The sequence below is a fragment of the Mycteria americana genome, chromosome 1 (assembly GCF_035582795.1).
Source record: "Mycteria americana isolate JAX WOST 10 ecotype Jacksonville Zoo and Gardens chromosome 1, USCA_MyAme_1.0, whole genome shotgun sequence".
Taxonomy (NCBI): Eukaryota; Metazoa; Chordata; class Aves; order Ciconiiformes; family Ciconiidae; genus Mycteria; species Mycteria americana.
In genome coordinates this window covers 129,985,394-130,008,471 of record NC_134365.1, presented here as the reverse complement: position 1 = coordinate 130,008,471, position 23,078 = coordinate 129,985,394, and the positions used below count along the sequence as shown (strand labels likewise).

The 23,078-nt window shown below is 37.5% G+C and overlaps 1 protein-coding gene across 7 annotated transcripts in view; it reads right to left on the bottom strand.

Annotated features, from left to right (window-relative positions):
* The window catches only part of DMD (dystrophin), a 1,157,417-nt gene that overhangs the window by 770,990 nt on the left and 363,349 nt on the right, over positions 1–23,078 (bottom strand). For all 7 annotated transcript variants that reach the window (XM_075520648.1, XM_075520634.1, XM_075520658.1 and 4 more), the window contains 3 exons: positions 19,747–19,926; positions 13,765–13,940; positions 3,215–3,338 (listed from right to left, as the gene is read on the bottom strand). In XM_075520648.1, coding sequence (XP_075376763.1) covers positions 3,215–3,338; positions 13,765–13,940; positions 19,747–19,926 — 480 coding nt within the window. The remainder of the gene's footprint in view (positions 1–3,214; positions 3,339–13,764; positions 13,941–19,746; positions 19,927–23,078) is intronic.

Genomic DNA, 23,078 nt, shown 5'->3' with positions numbered 1-23,078 from the left:
TTGTAGCAGGGAAGGGCTATAAATATTTTTGCTTCTCCCCAGACATAGGAATGGACTTTTTGTGCATGTCTAATATATTCAATCTACATAATACATCTGCCAAAGGCTAATTTCCTGCCAGTATCTGAAGAGCAGCTGGCTTAGCAAACACAGTCAGTGCATTTCATACAGCCTGCTCTTGGCTCTGTCTCCCCCAGGCCTCCTCTGAGCTGGGATGGAAGCAGGCTTTTGAACTTGATGAATCATCAATGATGGCAAAAGAGCTTTCCTTGTGGCTGTTGTTTCTGAAGTCTGTGTCCCTCCATCATACAACAGATGCACTTCCACTACATCATATGGAAGTGACCCCTCATCCAGGAAAAATGATGAGTAGGAGCAAGCTGCCACAACAAGAAAAAGAATCATCCAGCTAGTAACCTGTCCTCAAAAGAACAGCAGAAAAGAAAGTCCTTACGAAAAGGCCCTAGGACTCAGCACCTACTGTGGTAGGCAATAAATGGTAGGTCTGACATCAGCCAAGCACAGGTGTTCTGTGCTACACCAATATATATATTGTCATATAGGAAGAAAACTAAATGCTAGCCCGTAAGGGCAAGATGGGACTTCTCCATGCATGTGTATGTGGTCGCCTGCATGCATATATAAGTACAACACAGGGGTATGACTACGTATGTCAGTACAATACAATCTTTTTCAATTATCACTAACATATGTTTTCCTTTTTGGCATTTCATCTTTTTTTATATGTCTTCTACAACTTTACTACAGATTATAATATATTAAAACCCACACTATCTTATCTTCCATTGATTCGAGGCTCATTTTGAGGAAATTAGAAACAAAAAGTGTTAACAAGGAGCAATGAAACTGCTCAAATCAATGAACTGGACAGTACTTCCTGCTTTGGCTACTAGTTTTATGGATGGAGACAGAGACCAGACCAGGAAAAGTCAGGTTAGGACAAGCTTTAAAACCTGGCATTTTCAGAACTTGGGTTTTTTTTTCTTTTTTTGAAAAGTGTGTACAAAGACTTCCATTAACTGAAAACCATTCCTCGCAGAATCCATGTCGTACTTGTCAAGTACCATCTTTCAGAGTTCTTTCTATCAAATTAATACATGGAAGCAGAATGTTTTCTCCCTTAACACATCTAGAATCTTCTACAGTAACGTGATTTTCTCAGTAAAACGTTCATTTTGAAAGCAGTGATACTCTATGAAATCAAAACCAGTCTTGGTCTTTAAAAATATTTTCAATGTTAATGAAGGATACATGTTCATTTCTCTTATTTCTATTTAGAGTTACTGGTTTGTCTCAAACCCTTCTTGATACAAAGCATATCCTTTAGCTGCACTACTTTTCAGTGAAGAAGCTGGAAATTGGTTTCTTAACCATGTGGTTATTCAGTTTCCAAGGAGGTCAAAGAAACATCTGAAATATCTCCTGCTATCTGCAGTGTCTTGAATTCAAACTTACAATGCTCATGCACTGGTCAATTTCCACACCTTTTTTCCCTTCCTCTCTCTTCCTCCAGTATTATGTATGTTTTCACCAACCTAAATGAGATCTGAACAAATGTGGTAGGTAGTGGCCTCCCAGCCCCAATGTTCTTCCTCAGCACCAACAAAGGCAAGGCAAGAGCTGTTGGGAACTCCAGCTGGGACCAGAGGAGGGTCTGTGGTTCACCTACCTCCACCCTTTTACTTGCAGCAATCACCCCCTCCTTGAAAGCAAAGAAAAGAAAGAAGGAGGAAGGTGAACCATGGCTCCTGGATCCTTTAATGCTTTTATAAAGTCTTAGAAGCTGACAACATGAGGTGGAACATTATATTGGTTAGGGAAACCTGACAGTGCAGGTATCCAGCATAATATGTAGGTCAAGACAAGCTAATTTGCCATCCTTGAAATTGTTGGGTTCCTCAAAATGGGAATATATGAAGGGGAGACAGGAGCATTTTCTTTTTTTAATATGCCTCTTTGGTTTTTCTTAATTTTACCTACAATGAAGACTGAAGCACTCACAAAATTAACTGTATATCTATTTATGTATTAGATGAATCCCATTACCCCAGTATGGAAGTATTTGAACCCATCAAATCTTCTCTGTGCATATAGCATACTATATATATATATATATATATATATATAGATTTATGCATATTCACACAACATGAAGTGGTGCCATGAACTAAATTCAGAATATTACATTCTAAGGGATACTTACTAGCAGTAATATTATGACAACATTAACAACTAAATTAAAATTATTGTGAGAAAAATATGATTTAACATGAAATTTTAAAATGTATATTTACAGTCACGAAATTCAGTGCTCCTCAATCTTATCATAGCTGATTTATGATGGACAAGCAGATAGTGAGAAAAAACAGCAGCAAAACTAACTTCAGTACAGTAACTTTGTTCCATCTGTTTGTGTTCTAGGAGTATGTATCACCATATATTTTAATGAATTTTCATGATATACTATGATACTATAAGAGCTAGTTATAAAAAAAGAACTCCCCTTTCTCTTACTCAGAAGAGACAGGCATTTTTGCATCTATCTACAAAAATTAAATATGGAAGAAAATGTGTAATAGTTTAGTTTTCAAGGGCTAAATTCAGAGTATGTGAAACATACACAGATACAGCTACTCCTTAAGCAGTGCAGAATCATTCATTTTGCCAAAAGTAGAAAAGAACAGGTTTTGGTTCAGGCATGGTACTACAATAGACTAAAAAAAAAAAAGTGGAGACTAGTGATTTTCATATAAATTTTACAGCACTGTAAAAAGAATTAGATACAGATTTTCTTTAGCATACACTAAAAGATGACACTTTTCACATCCTTCAATTTATGCACGTATAATGTAAAATTAAGCTGTTAGTATAGAATGATGGTGCATATTTAAGAAATAATATATAGGCTTTGATTCAACTTTACCAAAGACTTTAATGGATCTAGAATACCTTAAGTAAATATGAGTATGTATGAATAAAAAAAAAAGATCTCTGCATTCAGACAGCCTGTGGAGCAATTTTGGTGCCAAAATCCGAAATTTACAGAAATAGTGAGCACTTCTAAATTTCTCTTGTACATATGGACAACCAATGCTTGTCAGTCTACATTTGAACTCATTTAAACTTGGACTTTGAAAGCACTTTGACAAGCTAATACAAACTAACAGACATATATACGAGTACTTTCTCCTACATTGACTCTTTCTCTGAGATCTGAGAGATTGCCTTCCTTTCGATATATTGCAAACTCAGGACTCTGAAGCACTGCTTCTGAGCGGGTCATCCAGCTATGGAGCTCTGTTGTATCCGAGTCAAACCTAAGAGACAGAGAAGTGCAATAAGACATTTCATTTCCACAAAGTTTCTGAAAATAGCATTGACAGTAAACATGTTTAACTAGTTGGTTAAACAAGTGAATAAGCAGCAATTTCTCTCAGCAAAAGACAGTTGTAAACCCCCCATGTTTCATTAGATAGCTCATAAAACTATTCACTCTAAAATCTGGAAACATAGAAACACTTTTTCACTTTTAAGACCGTGATTTGACAGCTGAACTGATGCAACAAATTTCACAATAAGGATTCTAATTTTACAAGCTGACATTTTTGGAGGACATGAAACAAGTGCCTCTCACAGTGAGCAACGTGTATTGCAAGCCCTGTTGGCTCAGCTGAGGATGTAAGGCTTATCTGGCTCGCCAAATGCAGCTTTCATACCTGTAAGATTTCTGTCCCAGCTTGTGCTAATGATATTATGAAGGATATTCAAGCAGGAAATTTGACCATTAGACAAGAGTCTCTTCAAATTGACTTAAATTTGTTGTAGAATGTAATTACTAATCAACAGTAGATTATAATTTTCCTACAGCTAAAACTTTAGAAACTGCAAATTAAAAATTAACTAGTTTTTACTGTACAGCCTTTTTTCTTACTTTAAAGGAGTTGATTCTCTCATCAACTCCTTTAAAACTGATCTTAATTTTTGTTATCTATTCAGAAGGTAGCAGTTCAAAATTAAGGTTACCATATGCAGATATTTAAATTGCTGATGCGTAGAAAAATCAAACTGTGATTCAGTATCTAATGTAGTTTTTAAAACAAGAGGCTTGAGACAATTTTTTTTTCTCAGTTGTGCTAAACTGCATTCTTGATTGCATTTCTTTATTGGACTGTATGTTCTTACTTTTATATCTAGTTTATAACTGATTTTCCGTTTGCAGCAATACAATGAAGGCAATAGAACAGAAAGACCTAGGAAAAAAGAATCAGCTGTATCTTTCAGTTTGCTTTGTAAATATAGGTTCTATCATTTGCATACAATTGAAAAATCTACTAAAAACAAGAATTTGAGTGACAATTATATCTTTGGAGGAATGAATTATTTTATAACAATATAATCCATATACATAAGAACTAAAATACAAGGATGTAAGGTAAAATCAGGTGCTACAGAAATCTACATATGCAGAAATTAAAACTGAATACAAGTAAGAGTTCTATGTTTGATCTAGTATTTATGCCTCCCTTTTTTTCCTTCTCTACTGTGATCTTTGTGACTTCATTTAACAACACAGTGGGAAGACTGAGTAATAAATAATGAAAGCAGAAGAAAGAAGAATCACACACTGTCTTAATCCCAGCCTAATATTCTATATTCAAATTATAAACTCTTAGGAATAATGTTGATAAAGCAGTTCCCAATAATACTATTTGAACACTCATTAAAGGAGAAAAAATATGATTGTGAAGTAATGAAAGGTGTAGTAATCTTCATTTTATAAAGAATTATAAGTTCAGAGGTGGAAGACAAAAGAAAATTCCCAGATGGTTCAGGCAATCTCTGTGCTGGTACCAGATTCTAATCCCTGAAATCCCTACCTCAGCTTTATAGAAGTAAGGATTTATAGAAATCCTATGTGACATTACATAAATTGTAAGTATTGAAATATGTTATCCTCTGTTCTTCATCTAATAACTGCATATTCAATAAATGTTCTCATGAAATTTTAAGACTAGGAGACAGCAAAACTATGAAATCCAGTATTCCCATATAAAACTGGAATACTGTGTATTCAACAAGTTGCAAGCACTAACTGCATTTCTAATCCCACTGATTTCAGCAGGAGAATGATGAAAGCATGATTTTGCAACTATGACTTAGGATTGTTCACGTCTTAAGTACAGAACACCCAATTTTAAAGCTAATGGACTGGATTGTAACAAAACCTAACAAATTCATAGAACTTTCTAATATAATTCTGTATATAAATTATCGATATCCAAGATCTAATGATGATTGCCACACCTCTGCCTAATGTAAGAATGATCAGTGATGTGAAGTTCTACCAGTAGTCTCTAGGACAAAGTAGAGTTCCTGAAGTCCGCAGTAAGGAATATATTAGGTTAGTTAAATTAGAACAGCTGCCTAAGGACTGTTATGACACTTGAGGATTGCTGAGCTACAGGGAAGCCCCCAAATCCAGTGTATACTTTTTGCAAAAAGTATCTTAAAAAAGACACAGTAGTAATGCTGTACTGCCTTCTGTTTCACACAAGTATCTGGTTTGGTGCTTGTCAGCAACACAGGCAAAATGAGAAACAAGGGAAACTGTTTTAACAGTTAAGACAGAATTTGGTCAGCCTACAGGTTCTCAACTGGCAAAGTACACAAGAAAGTAATGACCACTTCTTTCACCTTAAATCTATAGCTACAGCTGACTCTCTTGTGGCTGTCAGCTATTGTGGCAACTAGGATGTTTTATAGCACTGGCACAAAGCAGCAGTAAACTGGCGATGACCACAGAACATCAGACATCTGATAACAATGGAGATGAGTTTACCAGTCCCTCAGTACCAAACTCCCTTGACTGCAAGCAAAATTGCACTACTTCTGGTGTTCACTCCATTCTCAGCTACAGGTAAGTAGGACCACAGAGACCAACGTTCTGAAGAATAGCCTGGTATTAGCCTGGTATAGGGTGGAAATTGACAGAGCAAAACGTTTACCAGTGAGAATTTCTTCATTTCTTAAACAAAAGGACTAAGCCCCTGACTCTGTAACATCCTCCCTGGAAGAGGAATGGGAGAATTTGGAACAGTTTTGATAGTACACAAAATAATCAGGAACACATCCCATGGCCCAGAGATTCATCTGATGGTGGTAAGTATTAGCCACAGCAGACAGCATCTTGACAGAGCTGATCTCAGATAACAGATTGCTCTGTCACTTGCAGTTTCTTCTGGAGATAAATATAACTCCACAAACAAAGCCTCCTGGCCAAAACAGGGCTATAAGGAGGGGGCAGAAAAGGATTAAAAGACATGAAAGTTATTTATAAGTATCTTTTTGCAGCACATAAATATCCTTAACATAAAGACATATTTCAATTACCTTGGAAAAAAATAGTCTCTCTCTTATGTTCAGCTTGTATAAAACCAGGAAATACAGGTAGAGTATGGCATTTAATCATTCCGCTACGATGATTGGACATTTCCTTTCTGAGCAAAGCTGCAGTTACAAACTATATTAACTCTAGATTGATATCAAAGGATCGATACAGTCTTTAAATCTCCGAAATACAACAATACTTTTGACATAAAAAAGTAATGCAATATTACCTTTCTGACCCAATAAATTTGCGTGCACATAGAATTTGTGAAAATAAACCCATGGAAGACACTAAAACCAAATCACTTGAGAAAATAATTCTAAATAATTACCTTACTTTAATGTGCACGTTAGCTTGCTCCCCACCTAAAAATTCAATCTGCAGCAGAGGATTTATTCTTTATGCAGCACTCATGGTTTAGTTTTCCAATTAGTCTTTCCTTCTGCTGTTCCACAAGAGAGATACTATCTTTTACTGCTCTCACTGCCCAATCTCTACAGGCCAGCACATGTCAGCTGAGTTCAAATACAGTCTCTTTTTACTACAGAGCATGTTTGAAAAACCATCTTCACATTTTTAATCCATGCCATTCAAATTTTCATGGAAGTGCCCCACAAATTGATTTTCTGGATCATACTAAGCCATATGCCCACTTCAGATTCCCACTCAAAACTCCCTTGCTGAGATCTTCACATGTATTTGTTCAAAAATGACACCTCATTCTAGCTTTCCCTTCCTTTTCTGTATTAATACACTATAAACCCCACCTTTAAGGCATTTCACAACTTAGTTGCATTTTGTTTTTCTCTTTCTGTGCATGGAATTTCTCACCCAAACACCCAGCACAGTATGATACTCAAGTCCTACAACAAGCTCCCTATCTTATCAAATATCTTCTGGAAACCACTAAGTAACAGCAAGTGTTAATTTGTTCATATTTCACAATAAAAACAAATGCAATTTTTATTAATAATCAAAAGGCTGACTGACTATAAACCTTCCAACTGCGAAATATACCTTATAAAGGCCTGTTGTGGTTCTCACAGGCAACATCATCCAGCAAAGGACAATGGTGTATTTTAAACTCATAATTTTGCCTTTTTTTACACACTGCCATGGTAAGATGATGACAGCAAAGTAATGTGCATGCACCGACCTTCCACATATTTATACAAACAATGTGAATGTTGTACAAGTTCACATAAGAACACAAGTCGTGAAGTACCCTGCTGTCACGTGGCCATCACAGTGTATCATCTTTTCTCTAAATTGAATGAATTTCATCTTGAAACTGCTACTGTGTTACTGCTGCCATGACTAGACAGTGGTTTCAGGACTTCATTCTTTCCACAGATAGGAAGTGCCTCACAATTTCCTTTGCTCATTTGTTTTTTCCTTCCCTCCCCAAACAAAACCACACTGGGCATGTCACCACTGTGTATCTTTGGCAGACATAAGACCATTTGCCTATACATTGAGCTGGCAGGGAATGATACAACTCTGATCCAAGAACCACATTACTGAATTACTGTATTTGCATGACTGGACTGAAATGCCCAGGCTCACCAGCGGTGTTCCCCAGCTTGTAGCTCCTAGAACGTGTCGAAGAACAACTTTGCAGTATACAATGCCCATTGGCAAAATTATTCTGTGATGAACTAATTCCCTGCTGTCTGTCTTCCTCCTCTGTATTTGTAGCTGATGAGCCGTTAGTTGATAAATAGTCTTGTTCTTATCACCTAATTCAACAGCTTATTTGTCCTAATAAATATTTTTCCCTTCCTATTTTTTTTTAGTTCAGTCCTCAAATAATTTTATTTCCTTTCTGAATGATATTCTGTACCTCCTTCTACACTTGTGATACTATTCAGTTTAGCCTCATCAACATTATGACCAGCACGCTTCTGTAATGCACACTGAGGAATCAAAAAAAATACTAGATTGATCCCAAGTGTAAACCTCCTTCAGAAACTTCACTGGTGTCATCTTATTAGCCTCCCAGTTCTCCTTCTTTAGCCAACTATACATCCTACCACTGGTAAGGTATGGTTATAAACCACACCTTCCTCAGCCTGAGCAGTTAATTCCTGAACTGTAACATGGAATGCTTTGCAGAAATTCTGATAAATCCACTGCATTTCTCATATGTAAGCAAATAACTTAAGGCTAAGGCAAATGAAAATCTAGAGGTTGTTGTAGAGTATGTTCATTAACACCATTAGCCTTCAGCAAACAGCCAGTGGCTAGAGATGCAAGGCAGTTTTAAATCCAGTCATCATGACTTCCAGTGAGTGCCAACTTGTACCATTCCTGTAATACAGGAGGTAATTTCAGACACTAAACGCGAAGAATATATATTCTCAGTGTATTTGTCACTATGCCATTTCTCACCTCACAAATAGGATAAAGGGTTAAAAACCAGTGAGCACTAAGAAGTTTTAAAGTGTCCATGTTTACAGACCTCAGCATACCCATACCTCTTACACTCTAAATGAAAATGTTTATAAATGATTCCTCCTGTAAACAACAGAAAACTATCCTGTTGTGTCTCAGTCACCTTTTCCTTTCTTCTGGAGCTGGCTACACAGATACAACACTGAAACCAAGGACCACCAGGAAAATTGAAGACATGGCTTTCCTCTTTTTAGATTTGCTAAGTAATGTTAGATAACAATACAAGACCAAAAGATGCATTTCAATAAGAGGATAAGGGTCAAATAGCCCAATGGAGTTGCTGTAAAAGTGCTAAACAATCAGCATTTCGTTGTGACTAATATAATTCATTGGACAGCAATGGGCTATTTGAAACAATAGGTATCATAAAACCAGTTTGAATGAGTCATTGTAATTTTTCCTTTGATATATTTTTCTACAAAAATCCAAACTTTTCTAAGTAATGAAGCATTAGAATCGCAATTATAATAACTTTCAAATAAATGAAGGCTACTCTCTTTTAAAAAAATTGTTATGTTAACACTTGTTAAATAAAAAAAACACTAGATGGAGCAACTATCCTATTTTAACATGCCTTTCTCTTCAGAGGGCATAAAGTCTCTTTCAAATCTGAAGATTAACATTATATTCATAATAATGTTATGACAAATAGACTTTCCTTGGAAACATTAGGAAGTATGTACAAAGTTATTTACTAAATGGCAAAGAAAGTTGTCTTTGGACTTTATTCAAGAACATTAATAATACAAATATGTTTAAATTAAATGTTAAGCAGCTCTAACCCCTTTGCTATTTAAAAACCTACTGTGAACAGACTAATATTCAGATTTTTCTGTGCTACACAACTGACTTGTTTTTCCCAGAATATGTAAATACCATAAAAATGAAAATGTTACCTTGCAACCCCTTCTCCCATTTACAGTGTTTTTTTGTCCTAAAACTTCAGCTGTGTTATATTTATCTCTAGTCCCAATGCCTAATACATACTTTCAAGACCTTTATTATACAGCTCCAAGTATTTTCCCTTCTCAGTTTCAAATTAATTCCTTTGGGAAAAGGAGTTTTCCTATGACCAGTAACAGAACTTAGCACATGCCTGAATTATTCTGACATTTTGAGGTATTACTTTTGAGGTAGTTTTAGGTTTTGTTGGTTTTTTTTTGGGGGGGGGGGGGGGCGGGGGAAGGGGAAGGAAAAAAAAAAAAAAGAAAGAAATCTGCTTCTTATCTCTGCTTTCCAGCACTTATGGTAAAAAGTTGCTTTAGGAGGCAATAAAAATCAACAGCTTCTTTCCCATGCATTTATGCCACAGTGAATTGGGGCAATGGAAATGTGACATTCATTCCTGTGTATGCTATTGGTCTACAAGTCAAATGCTTCTCTCAATTTCTTCAGTATAAATGGAGACTCTGATACTTCTAATCCTTCCAAAGCACTTGGAAATGTAAAAATAAAAAGCATTCTAAGAAGCTTGATGCTTCAATCTTAGCCATCCGTTGTTTCTCCTGGAGAAACATACTCCTTCTAAAGAGTATGGTCTCATTTCTCCTGGAGACCATACTCTTACAGAGTCCACTAATGCAATATTCACAGAGTAGTCAAACTACTTTTTCTTCCTCCTTGAAACTAAGCACCTAGCAATTCACACTGCAGGTGCAGTGCATCTTTAAGACACCCTCTAGTCTTTCTAAAACATTTAGATCACAGGAAAGCAAATCTGGAGCACAAATCTTTCCAAGCATGTGGCAATGGAGCCTGATGCATTTATTTCAGGCATACTCTTTTACAGCAACAATGCTGACTAAAGCTTGAGAATAGATGAAAGAAGCTGACAAAACCTGGAGGCATTATTCACGACCTCAAAAAGCCCCAACCCCCAGTGTGTCTTTCGCCCCCACACCCCAAAAATTCCAGGCAAGAGCATGCAGTGTGTTGTACTGTGACTGCAGAAAGCAGCCAATACATTCTGGTTATGCACCTTCAGAAGCTTCTGGCAAGCATTCAATAATTGCTGGGGGTTTTTTAATCAAACAAAAACTAAGCAGTACAGAATCATCAACTCTCAGTCATTAAGTGCTCAGGGAAAATTTTGAACATAAATACACACACATACAATATAAACGATGTAGGAGAGGTAGGTTGAGAACCCCCATTCTCTTAGTTTATTTCAAAAACCAAAAGCTATGCAGTACTATGGCTTTGTTTGTCCTCGGGTATAGGTATAACTAAATATACACAAAAAACCTGAAAGATCTTGCAGCCAACAATGGACCGAGAAAATAACAGACTGACTGTTTGGGAATACAACCATGAGGTTCTCCCAGCAAAAAAGCACTGATGAAAAAGGTGCCTAGTCACCAATGCACATAGACACTTTAGCTGAGCACCCAAATTTTAAGACCAGTTTTCTTCTCTCATTGTTATGCTTATGTTCAGTATAAATTTATTATGCCGGAGAAAGACAACTGTCAAACGTATTAGGTCCTAAGACTGCATTTTTATGTTTTAATAAAAGCAGGCACAATAACCGTTATTCTAAGCTGAAACTCCTTCCCCGAAGTTTCCTCTCTGAAGCTATGCATTGACTTGTCCTCCTGTTCCGCAACACCCGCTTGGACTTTCTAGAGAGGAAAGTTACATAGTCTTTTTTTGGCTGTTCAGTTAGAAATGCCAAAAAAATAATCTAAATGGAAAAATGTTGCCTTCAGAGAGTATAACCATCATCCATCCTGCTGCACAGCTGTGGACATTTCTAACATCGTTTACTTTGCACATTACAATATTGTAGGTCCACTCACAGATATTCAGTGAACAGTCATACTGAACTAGTTCTCATATGATGGTATGACTGCATTGTTAAAACAAATCTAGTAACTCCTGCACACAAAGCAATATTCCAGCTAGTTAGACCATATTAAAGTGTATTAAACAATGAACTCCTTTCATCCTGCAAGAATTCAGCTTTCTTTCCTACCAGATCAAACTAAAAATCTGATCTGTGCAGCAATGAAAAGGAGTCTGATTTTAAGTATATATAAGAAACCACAACTTATTCAATTATCTAAAGTAATCCTAGGCAAAGACTGAGAACTACAGATTGTTCCAAGGTTTGTATCTTGACTGTTATCCAAAAGTTAAAGAGAACTTATATGGTGAATTAATATCTTTTAGATAGCACAAAACATAAATCAAAACCCCTTGAAACCTAGTATGCAATGGTAAAAAACAATAACACTCTGTAAATTTGGTAGCAGATCTGCCAATAACATAGCTGCAAGCAATCATAGTCTCCAATTTGATAATGTATCCTATTTTCTGTACAAGGATCTATCAAATTTATATATATCCTTGCTAGTTGTAATATTTTAGACAGACAACAGCTAAAACACTTAAAGAATTTATAATTGTCAGTTTGTATAAAACAAGGTATTTCTGAACATAAACAGTTCCTATAATCCAGCCAATTCCTGCCCTCCAGCAGTTTCCTCGCATGATGACTTAGAAGTCTGTAGTCTGCTCTACCCTGCCAATTTTACTTTCAGAATTAAGTCAAATCAAAAGAATACAAGCAAGAAGGAAAACATAGACTAATATTATTGTGCTGGTTTTGGCTGGGATAGAGTTAATTCTCTTCACAGTAGCTAGTATGGGGCTATGTTTTGGATTTGTGCTGGAAACAGTGTTGATAACACAGGGATGTTTTAGCTATTGCTGAGCAGTGCTGACACAGAGTCAAGGCCTTTTCTGCTTCTCACCCCACCCCACCAGCGAGTGGGCTGGGGGGGCACAAGAAGTTGGGAGGGGACACAGCGGGGACAGCTGACCCCAACTGACCAAAGGGATATCCCAGACCACATGGCGTCATGCTCAGCATATACAGCTGGGGAAGAAGAAGGAAGCGGGGAACGTTCGGAGTTAATGGCGTTTTGTCTTCCCAAGTAACCATTACGCGTGATGGAGCCCTGCTCTCCTGGAGATGGCTGAACACCTGCCTGCCCATGGGAAGCAGTGAATGAATTCCTTGTTTTGCTTTGCTTGCATGCGTGGCTTTTTCTTTCCCTATTAAACTGTCTTTATCTCAACCCACGAGTTTTCTCACTTTTATTCTTCCGATTCTCTCCCCCATCCCACTGGGGCCAGAGCAGGGACTGAGTGAGTGGCTGTGTGGTGCTTAGTTGCCAGTTGGGGTTAAACCATGACATCAAAAGAAACATTACAATGAGTGTTTGAAGTCTAGCTTCTTAGCATCTTACTCAGAAATTTAGTGCTTGAGACAATTCTATTTAAACTCACCAGAAATTTTTCTTGTGACTTTAGTAAGTGTTCAGTATTAATCTAAAATCCCTTGTCCCTTGTACTTGGAGTTACACAGGAAAAAATCTGAAAACAAAGATACTGCACGTTTCACCAAATATTAACTCTGCCTCTGCAGAACGGTTACTTCTACTGCCTACCTACAAGCCACAAAGAATACAACTTGAACTTTAGAAACCTGGCAATACCTGCACTACTAGTATTCTATTGAAGAATTCTTTTTAAAGAATGTAAAAAGCTGAGAACTAATGGAATGCTTCTTGTCCTTCAAGTTTCAAGACTACAGTCAAGTGGGACCTCCACAATGCCATACATAAGGACTTCTCCTGACTATAATTACTATCACAATGGTATTGACGTAATGATTAACATTCTATACTGCAAAATAGTTGGACTAGAAGCACAAAAAAACCCACAACTCATCCTGAGTGAAGGAAGATAATAATCAATCAGTACCTTAATAGGGAACAGAAATATAATTTTAATCTCAAAAAAGTATACAGCAAGCTATTGCAGTCAAATGACTATTTTTGCATTCTCATGCAAACTCTATCCGTATTCTCTCTCCGTCTCTTAATGATTCTCACCTCTTCCTAATTTCAGAATCCACAAGGAGTTGCCTCTTTTTGTGGGGTGGAGGTGGTGGGAGTTCCTCTTTAGCATGCTTAACCAGGATTTGTTCTCTTGTGGTCACCATAGTTACAGTTTCCATTACAGTTGTCTGTGTTAGTGATGTCTGAGTGGTAGTGGCAGCCTGCGAAATCTGTGAGAAGTATTAAAACAGAGGTCACACATTGTTTGAAAGACTTCAGTAAAGACTGTTTGGATTAGCAACAGAAAATAATGAGAAACTGCTCCCATCTGATCATAGGCTGACCTTCAGAAAAAAATAACACTATATGCAACTCAAATCAAATTGTTTTATCTGACTCATGCTGTGTGAACAAGATATCTGCAGAAGTTAATATCAAAATCAGAAAAGATCCTAAACAGAATGAACTTATGTCTCCCTCTAAATCATGCTGAATGAAGAAAAGAATTAAATGGTCAGTTTTATGAGGGAATTCAATGATAGCAAATATATAAAATGTTACTATTGCTGTATGTTACTCTGCCTCCATTCTGAAGATTTATTCCTTGAGAAGTAATAAAGGCTTGGTAATGGCACTAAATTACCAATTGGGTTTTTTTACCATTTATAATAATTTTCAAACTAGAATGTAATTCATCACAACCTACTTGCACAAAAGGGCAGTTAGCTTTCTGTCAGGAAATCTTAAATTAGAAAACACGCACTAGAAGGCAAATTAATTTGCGGCAGTGTTATTCCATAATTAAAAACTAATGTTAAGGGGTCATAACAGATACTAATACACATAATATGTAACACTGTAAACACTACCAATCTAATGCATTTAACTTTGCCTGGTAATATAGAAACAAAACCTTCATACAGTTCAGCTGCATTAAAAAAAAGGAATAATGAGAAATATTTTCTGCTCATATTTGTTTGAAAGACACTGGTTGTACATGTACTGCACATTTATATTTGTTTCCATTTAACACCAAACTACGAACTTTCCACTTAAACATGGGCAGCAGTTTTTAAGTCCCTTAAGATGAGAAATGGGTCATGAGAAATGGGTCACTTCTTTTTTTGGTACTGTCAGATGATGGCTCATTTGTCAAAATGCTCTAGTTACAGCTGCAATGACCACCTCACAGTTTAGGGGCAGTGAAATGGAAAACAAAAAAGAAGTTATACCAGGAGCAGGAAAAGCTGTGCACCAGAAGAGCCCTGCTTCTTTGCTTATTGCCAACATGCAAGAATTAGAAAGACTTTCCAATTCAGCGACAGGAATCCCAGCATCTAAAATTCCATGAAACTATATACATATACATAAATAATCTATTAGTTCTTGCACCAGAAACTCCATAAGAGTATTGAGTTACCTTAGTTATTGAGACATTAGTGTTTCTATAAACAACGGAGGAGAGGCATACCAGGTAATTGTGTAACTCCTTTCCCACAATACTTTCTTATATTGAAAAAACAGAGTGACAAGGAAAGGGGGATACTGCTAGCAACCAGCCTCTTCTCAGCAGGCAACACCAATAAAGCTAAAAAAACCTTGAAAAAACCCAAGTTCCTGCCAACATTGCCGAATCTGTCACATGGTCTTCAAAACAAAAATGTCTTCCTGCTCTTTATCCAGTCTGCCAGTAAAAGTGATGAGTAGGAAAGTCCATTACCACTGTAATTTTGGCAATCTTTCTTAAAGCACTCAGCTCGGTGCTATGCTTCCCACTCTAGAAATGACCAGCTGTCTAGGCTTTAGAGCAGAATCTGGACTACTTAGAAGATAAAAAATTAAGATTCAAAGCAGAATTTTTTTTTTAATCTCTGGATTAATTATGTCAATTGGAGTAAGCTGCTTGTGAACTGCAGGGACTTAGCTAACGTATGAACTACATCATAAACTTTTGGAAGAGAAAAACACCCAGTTGACTTTTTAATCACTATGATATTATGCATTAATACTCATTTTAGTTCTCTCAACAAGATGTATTGATTTTGATATTTTCAACCACAGATATCATGACAATAATAAGGAAATGTTTCCATATAGTTTTATTAAAACTTTATACAGCATTCTTTTCAATTTTATTTTTAATTAATTTTACTTTGGGACAGAAAGAAAAAGCAAATTAAAGCTTCTGAGGTCTAGGGTTCTATGAAATTTGAGGATAACACCTGATGTCATCTTTCCCTGGGTTGACTCTATAGCTAAGAACACTCCAAATAATTGCTTATATACAATTTTGGGTACAGTCTCCCCTTCCTCTTCTCACAAAATTCTTATTACACTCGGTTTTATAAAAAAATTAATGATAGGATGGTGTTTCTGACACCCGAGGTCATATCCTGTCATTTCCATTTGCCAATCAATACCAGGGTAAAGTTTACAGTGAAGAAGGTGTAAACCAGAATAAACCACAGCTAGGGTGCTGCAGGAATCATCTGCAGCATACTACCAATTATACAGGAGTAATAGTTTCAGCTGGTGACTGGGGACTGTGCTTCAAAAGCAGGCAGTGCAATTACCACTTGCTCAGAGCAGTCAAGTCACGATGCTGTGGGGGGTAATGATTTACATGTCAAAACATTAAAGAAGTATTTTTCATGCTTAATCAATAGGAGTGGAGGTTAAATATTATATACTTCAAAAGGAGAATGGAGATGTGAATTTGAAGTTCAAAATCATTCTAATTAGAGACTGGGTAAGACTAAAAGGTACTGGAGATTACACTGCAATGTAACTCTGCAAGATGAAGTTGGTTCACATTTAAAGAGTGCACACACTTTAGAGGGTAAAGGAAAATCCTTAAAAATTCAAGGAACTACCAAAAAAGTAGAAGCTTTTATTAGCTTCCCTGGAAAAAAAAAAACCACAACAACAAACCACCTCTTAAATCTAATCACTGAAGTGGTGTGTTTCATGTATTATTCAAAGATGGTCCAAATAATGACAGTATAGTTTCCTCATCCCTCTAAGTTCCCAACAAATGATTATGAATCTGAGAAGGGGTGATACAGTCCAGGCCTTTAACCCACTAGAAAATCATATGGAAAGTGCTAAGGTGACTCACAAGGCTGCACATTAAAAGGCTTTCAAAATACAATGCTTGCCTGCAGTTTCACATCAGCAAGCTCATCTTAGAAATATGTTAAAACTCATCTCTTTTAAGAGTGGACAAATTTAAATCTTCCTTTTCATCCTCTACAGGCAAATGTATGTACAATGTGCATATAGCACTTCACTAGTTTTATGTCATTTTATTTCTCTTTTATACTGCAGCCTACCTTTAATGCCATCATTTATTACTGCCTTTGGAAGTGCCCTCAGTCCTGCTAAACTCATAATTTTCCTTAACACTCACTTTTGGAGCTGTCATCTGCTCTTTGATGAAATGTATGTATGTGAGTGGGGAAGTTCAGATGAGGAATGGTGTTTTCTTTAGTTTGGGAAGGTTTTCAGTACAATTTAGTGAAGTATAATGAATTCACCAAAGGTGGGTTTAGAGTTTTTAAAAGTTATGCATCTAGTCTAAGCAAGTTGTCCTTGTCTTTGTTTCCACTGTGTCGTCAATGAAGGACAGTTGACATTTTTATGATGAGGACAAACTGCTTTTTAAAAAGTCTCTCCTTCTCACCCTTGCCATCCACTCATTTGCAGCAGAAGCTTCAGCCATGAGTTCAGACTAGATGCTTAAATTCAGCAGTAATGAATTCAGTTAAATGTGGGAGGACTCACATTCTGCTTTCTGCACTTTTCCTTTGGGATGTATAACTGCTTCCTATGTCTAGCTGGAGAATCAGCTTTGAACTGAGGCTGACGTTGTCTCTTCCATTTAATTTCTTATTTTGTTAACAAGTTAATCATTTAGTGACACTTTAGTAAGAGAGGGAGGGGAAATAACTAATGACAAAAATGTAATTATGAAGGTACTATGAGAATTATTAATGAATGGAATAGAGTTCATTTTGAAGTCAGTATCTAAGTTTGACAAATAAAATGTGCGTTTTCTGATAGATTTTATTGAAAAATGATGTATTTGTTACCCTATTCCAACTCCCCTCCTCCACAGTTCATGATTAGAGAGAATAATTAGATCTTTTAGAGGCATTTTTTTCTTGCAGTCTAAATGTGTCAATGAGCTCTGTAATGAATAAATGTATAAACCCCACTAACATTACCTGCCCTGCCTAGATAGAAACACGTGGCAAAAAGCACACCATCAGTATTTCAGAGAGGACACATCTAAACTGTGTAACAGTGTCTTAGGAAGCGGTCCTTCAGTTAGCACTGAATGTGCAATGTCTACAGAATTTGAAACAACATGCCCGCAACAGCATACCAACTCTGTGCCAAGCAAAGTAGCTTCTCCTTGGAGGAAAACCTTATCAGCTGAAGTGTGCTGCTATGATAAGACAGTTACATTGTCTTGGGAATCCAAAGCATCTCCCACCTGTGCTGCTCTATGATGTATGGATGTACAGCCTCAGGATTGCTCACTTCACGAGGAGGCTATCTTTTCTATAATCTAAGTTCCATTTTCTAAACTAGTATCTGATTTTAGGATCGATCAACAATCTAAATAACTCTTGAACACTTTGGAGTGACTTACTGATGTCTTCAAATCATATGACCCTAGCTATCCCAAATTAAAAATGCATCTCTGGATTTTCCTCTGCATTGAAACAACAGGTTTCCTGCAGCAAATATACAAGAGTTATATCAAATTTTCAACTGTTACAAATGCTATGTAGCACAAACTGGTTTTGCCTTCTGCTACTAAGTGAAATTGTACCCTTTCCCCATTTTCTTCTGTTCTGTTCTCCCAAACTGATTTTTCCAGCTTCAGCTACACAAGAAACTGTATCACAGAGCAAACTTAAAAGATTAAGGTATGAGTTGGAAGCAAGGTTATTGAGAGGTATTCAGATCACTACAGGAAGTATAGCAGCTTTCATTTAATTACCCAAACATAAGTTGGTAGAAGCATTAGTATATAGCAACAAAAAAGTGCAGCATGGTCAAGGGAATTGAATCAAACTGACCAGAACTATGAGAGGCCCTCTAGGGACAGGACAGAGGTGCATGCAGTAACATTCTGCTCTGTGTTATCTTTAAAAAGTCTTAATGTCCATTTCCGTTTCACCAGTCATACAATGATAGCACAAAAATAACTTAATATTAATGAGATAATGGAATGGAAAAAAGTGAGCTGATGTGGGTTTAAATCCAATAAGAAAGAGATGCTGACAGATGGCTAGGAAAAATAAATGGATATGTTTTCAGTACTACACCAGAGCACTGATTTTCATTATCCGGTTTAAAAAAAAAGGTGAAACTTTAAAACCCCGATTTCTTTTTTAATATATTATGGTTAACATAAAGGAGCTGAGCAAAATAATAGTGGATTATATTCTTTTTTCATTGGCATTTTGGCTACAGGTATGGATTGATTTCTTTATTTTTCCAAGAAATTTCTTTTTTTATGGACTCTCTTTTTAATCTGTAAATCAGCATAACATAAGCAGAAGTAAACCAGTAATCTACTATAAACTTTCACTGTTGAAAAGAAATAAAAATAATTTCTCTTTAACTAGCAAACAATTCTTACACTAATTTCAGACTAAGTGCTATTCCACAGAGACAGCCATAAAAACAGTGCATTTGGAGTGACCAACTATTATAGATTAAAAATAAATTAACTGGAAAGAGTATTTTCATTATGGATTGTATAATCCCTGAAAACATAGTTAACAACCCAAGAAAGTAATCAACACTATAAAGAGAGATCAGAAACTAAAGAGATAAATAAAATTCTGGAAAGTTATATTACAGTTGTATTATGCTGTCCTAAAAATAAAATATGTCTCAAGCAATCATGCAGGGAAAAAATTTAAAACAATATGACAAACAGCACCAAAACCACTTAAAGCATTTGACTGGCAAAGGATTTGACTGTCACCAACTGACAAAACGATGGTTTTAACAAACCTGTTTAGAATTGCTCTCCACCTTTTGCACAAGGCTATCCCAGCGCTGGGCAAAATTTTCAAGACGACTTTCCAGCTTTTGAGCCACTGCTTTATTTTTCACAGCTACAAGGAGGTCTTGGCTGAGCGACTTCAGCTTACCCATCATTTGCTTTTTCATTTCTAGATCTCCTTTTAGGATCTGTTAAACAAAGTAACAGCAGGAAGAACACTAATTCATAAAGAAAAACCAAAACAATCCAAACCCAACAAACAAGAAAGATCCTAAAGAGAGCATCATAAAGAACTGAAAATGGGTAAGGGTATTTCATACAAACTCCTATACTTCCATGCTGTTGTTACTGTAAGAACTGCTGGCAGAGCTGACATAGTGGAATGGACACATTGCACTTCACAAAGCAATATAACATGACAGGTGGAGCAACTCCAGACATCACAGCATGCCTCAGGTGGCGACATAAATCAAAAAGCTAACAGCTGTGTGACATTAAGAACCTTAAAACTGCACTAATGTTAACAACTATATCAACATTTCAAACAATGTTTCTTTAAAGTTTTGTTGTACTTTGTCATATATTGCATATTAAAACTCACTGGAAAAAAACTGTTTTCAAGAAAAATAATATTTGACCCCAAACCAGGATGAAAAAAAAAAGCTCAAAGAAAATAAGTTTGGTTTTAGCAGTATGAAGAATAATGTATTTCTCGTCTTCCTCGGATCTCGGCAGGCTCTGGTTACATGGCAGTAGGCTCCCAGGGAATGGGGAAGCCTTGGGAACTCCAGGAGCTCTGCTGAGTGTGCCAAGGAAAGGGCCCTGCAGCTGGGAGCCTGGAAACTCCCATGTACAAGCTCTGTGCTCTGCAAGTCACCATACAGCTTGAACCCATGCACGCTAATGGAAAAGAAGAAATCGTCAGTCTTCACATCTCAACTGCAGTAAACTGCCAAGGGATCTTGACACTCCTGAGATCTATACATGCAAACCTCTCTATGAAGTAAGCTCTTCACAGATCCAAGAGTCATCCATAGCTCTAGTTCTCACCTGGGTTTATTAATGCCTCTACTGGTTTACTTCATTGCTTTTCATACCTTAAGCATTCATTCTCTACACACTCATCTGTGCTAACCATGGCCAAATTTTGAACTCTTTATGCAGCTGAGGATTGCAATCTAATCCCCAAAGCATGAAAGGGATAATTAAACAAATATTTAGACAACAGACTTTAGTCTACATATGCTTTCCTGCAGCCATATCATCCAAAACTGTAAACTAAAATACAGCTCAGTAAAAGAAAGATTCATAGTCCTTGTAATCAGTACTCTTTCTATTCAGATGTGGTTTGAAATATCATAATTACTCATGTTAGATACAGGTGCCCACCAAAGCCCCTCTATCACTCCCCTCCTCAGCTGGGCAGGGGAGAGAAAATACAGCGAAAGGCTCGTGGGTCGAGGTAAGGGCAGGGAGAGATCATTTACCAATTACTGTCACAGGCAAAGCAGACTCAACTTGGGGAAATTAGTTTAATTTATTACCTATCAAATCAGAGTAAGGTAATGAGAAAATAAAACCAAATCTTAAAACACCTTCCCCCCACCCCTCCCTTCTTCCTGGGCTTAACTTTACTCCCGATTTCTCTACCTCCTCCTCCCCAGCGGCGCAGGGGGATGGGGAATGGGGGTTGCAGTCAGTTCATCACTCGTTGTCTCTGCCCCTGCTTCCTCCTCAGGGGGAGGACTCCTCACACTCTTCCCCTGCTCCAGCATGGGGTCCCTCCCATGGGAGACAGTCCTCCACGAACTGCTCCAATGTGAGTCCTCCCCATGGGCTGCAGTTCTTCAGGAACTGCTCCAGCGTGGGTCCTTTCCACGGGGTGCAGTCCTTCAGGCACAGACTGCTCCAGCATGGGTCCTCCATGGGGTCACAGGTCCTGCCAGCAGACCTGCTCCAGCGTGGGCTCCTCTCTCCATGGGTCCACAGGCCCTGCCAGGAGCACAGACTTCCCACGGGGTCATAGCCTCCCTCGGGCACACCCACCTGCACCGGTGTGGGGTCCTCCACGGGCTGCAGGTGGATATCTGCTCCACCATGGACCTCCACGGGCTGCAGGTGGATATCTGCTCCACCATGGACCTCCATGGGCTGCAGGTGGATATCTGCTCCACTGTGGACCTCCAAGGCTGCATGGGGACAGCCTGCCTCACCACGGTCTTTACCATGGGCTGCAGGGGAATCTCTGCTCTGGCACCTGGAGCACCTCCTCCCCCTCCTTCTTCACTGACCTTGGTGTCTGCAGGGCTGTTCCTCTCACATATTCTCACTCCTCTCTCCGGCTGCAGCTGCACAGGGTTTTTTTCCCCCTTCTTAAATATGTTATCACAGAGGCACCACCACCATCGCTGACTGGCTCGGCCTTGGCCAGCAGCGGGTCCGTCTTGGAGCCGGCTGGCACTGGCTCTATCGGACAGGGGGGAAGCTTCTGGCAGCTTCTCACAGAAGACAGCCCTGTAGCCCTCCCTGCTACCAAAACCTTGCCACGCAAACCCAAAATAAGCATCAGTCCCAGATAAATGGAACACAATCAGTAAGTGAAACACTAGAAAGAGAAGGATGCTAAAACTTTCTGTGTCAAAGGTAGTGCTCACTACTACCTAATATGCTTTTGTAATAGCTGCAAAAATATACTGGGGGATTCTGTTTTCACATTTCCTTACTGAAAACCTGTCAATGTGCTACAGTAACCAATAATATGCTCTAGTTTTTTGTTTTGGTGTTTTTTTTTTTTCCCGGTACAAGAATAGACCTAAAATACTAATGAGCTAGCAACAAAATATGCAATTTACCAATCTGCAAGAGAATAAATGGTACTGTTTGCTTTATGAAATTAATTATCAACTAACTCAGTCATAAATTCTGTCGAGGGCATACTGTAAACTCCAATATTTGAACATTATAAAGTGGTTTCCTTATTTGTTGGTAATGTGCTTCTAATAGTTGTTTTTTGTTTTCAATTATTGCTGTTTTTCTTTTCCTTAAACATCACCAAAAACTTTCTTTGCTCATTGTAATATTCTAATCAGCAACATCTGCTGTAAAGTAATTGTTTGGCTGCTAAGAGATTTATTCCAGTAAAAAATGGTGTAATATCTAATTTATGTCTTCTAATAAGTTAAGAAGTTTGCATTAAGTGAAGCAAGAGAAGATTTAACTGTATTAATGGAATATTTACTATAAATATATAGACCTAGATCTTGTATACCTTTGCAGTAGATCTCAACATGTTTTACGGAAAAGAGGAACACCATCACATTCATTTTACAGACTGCAAAAC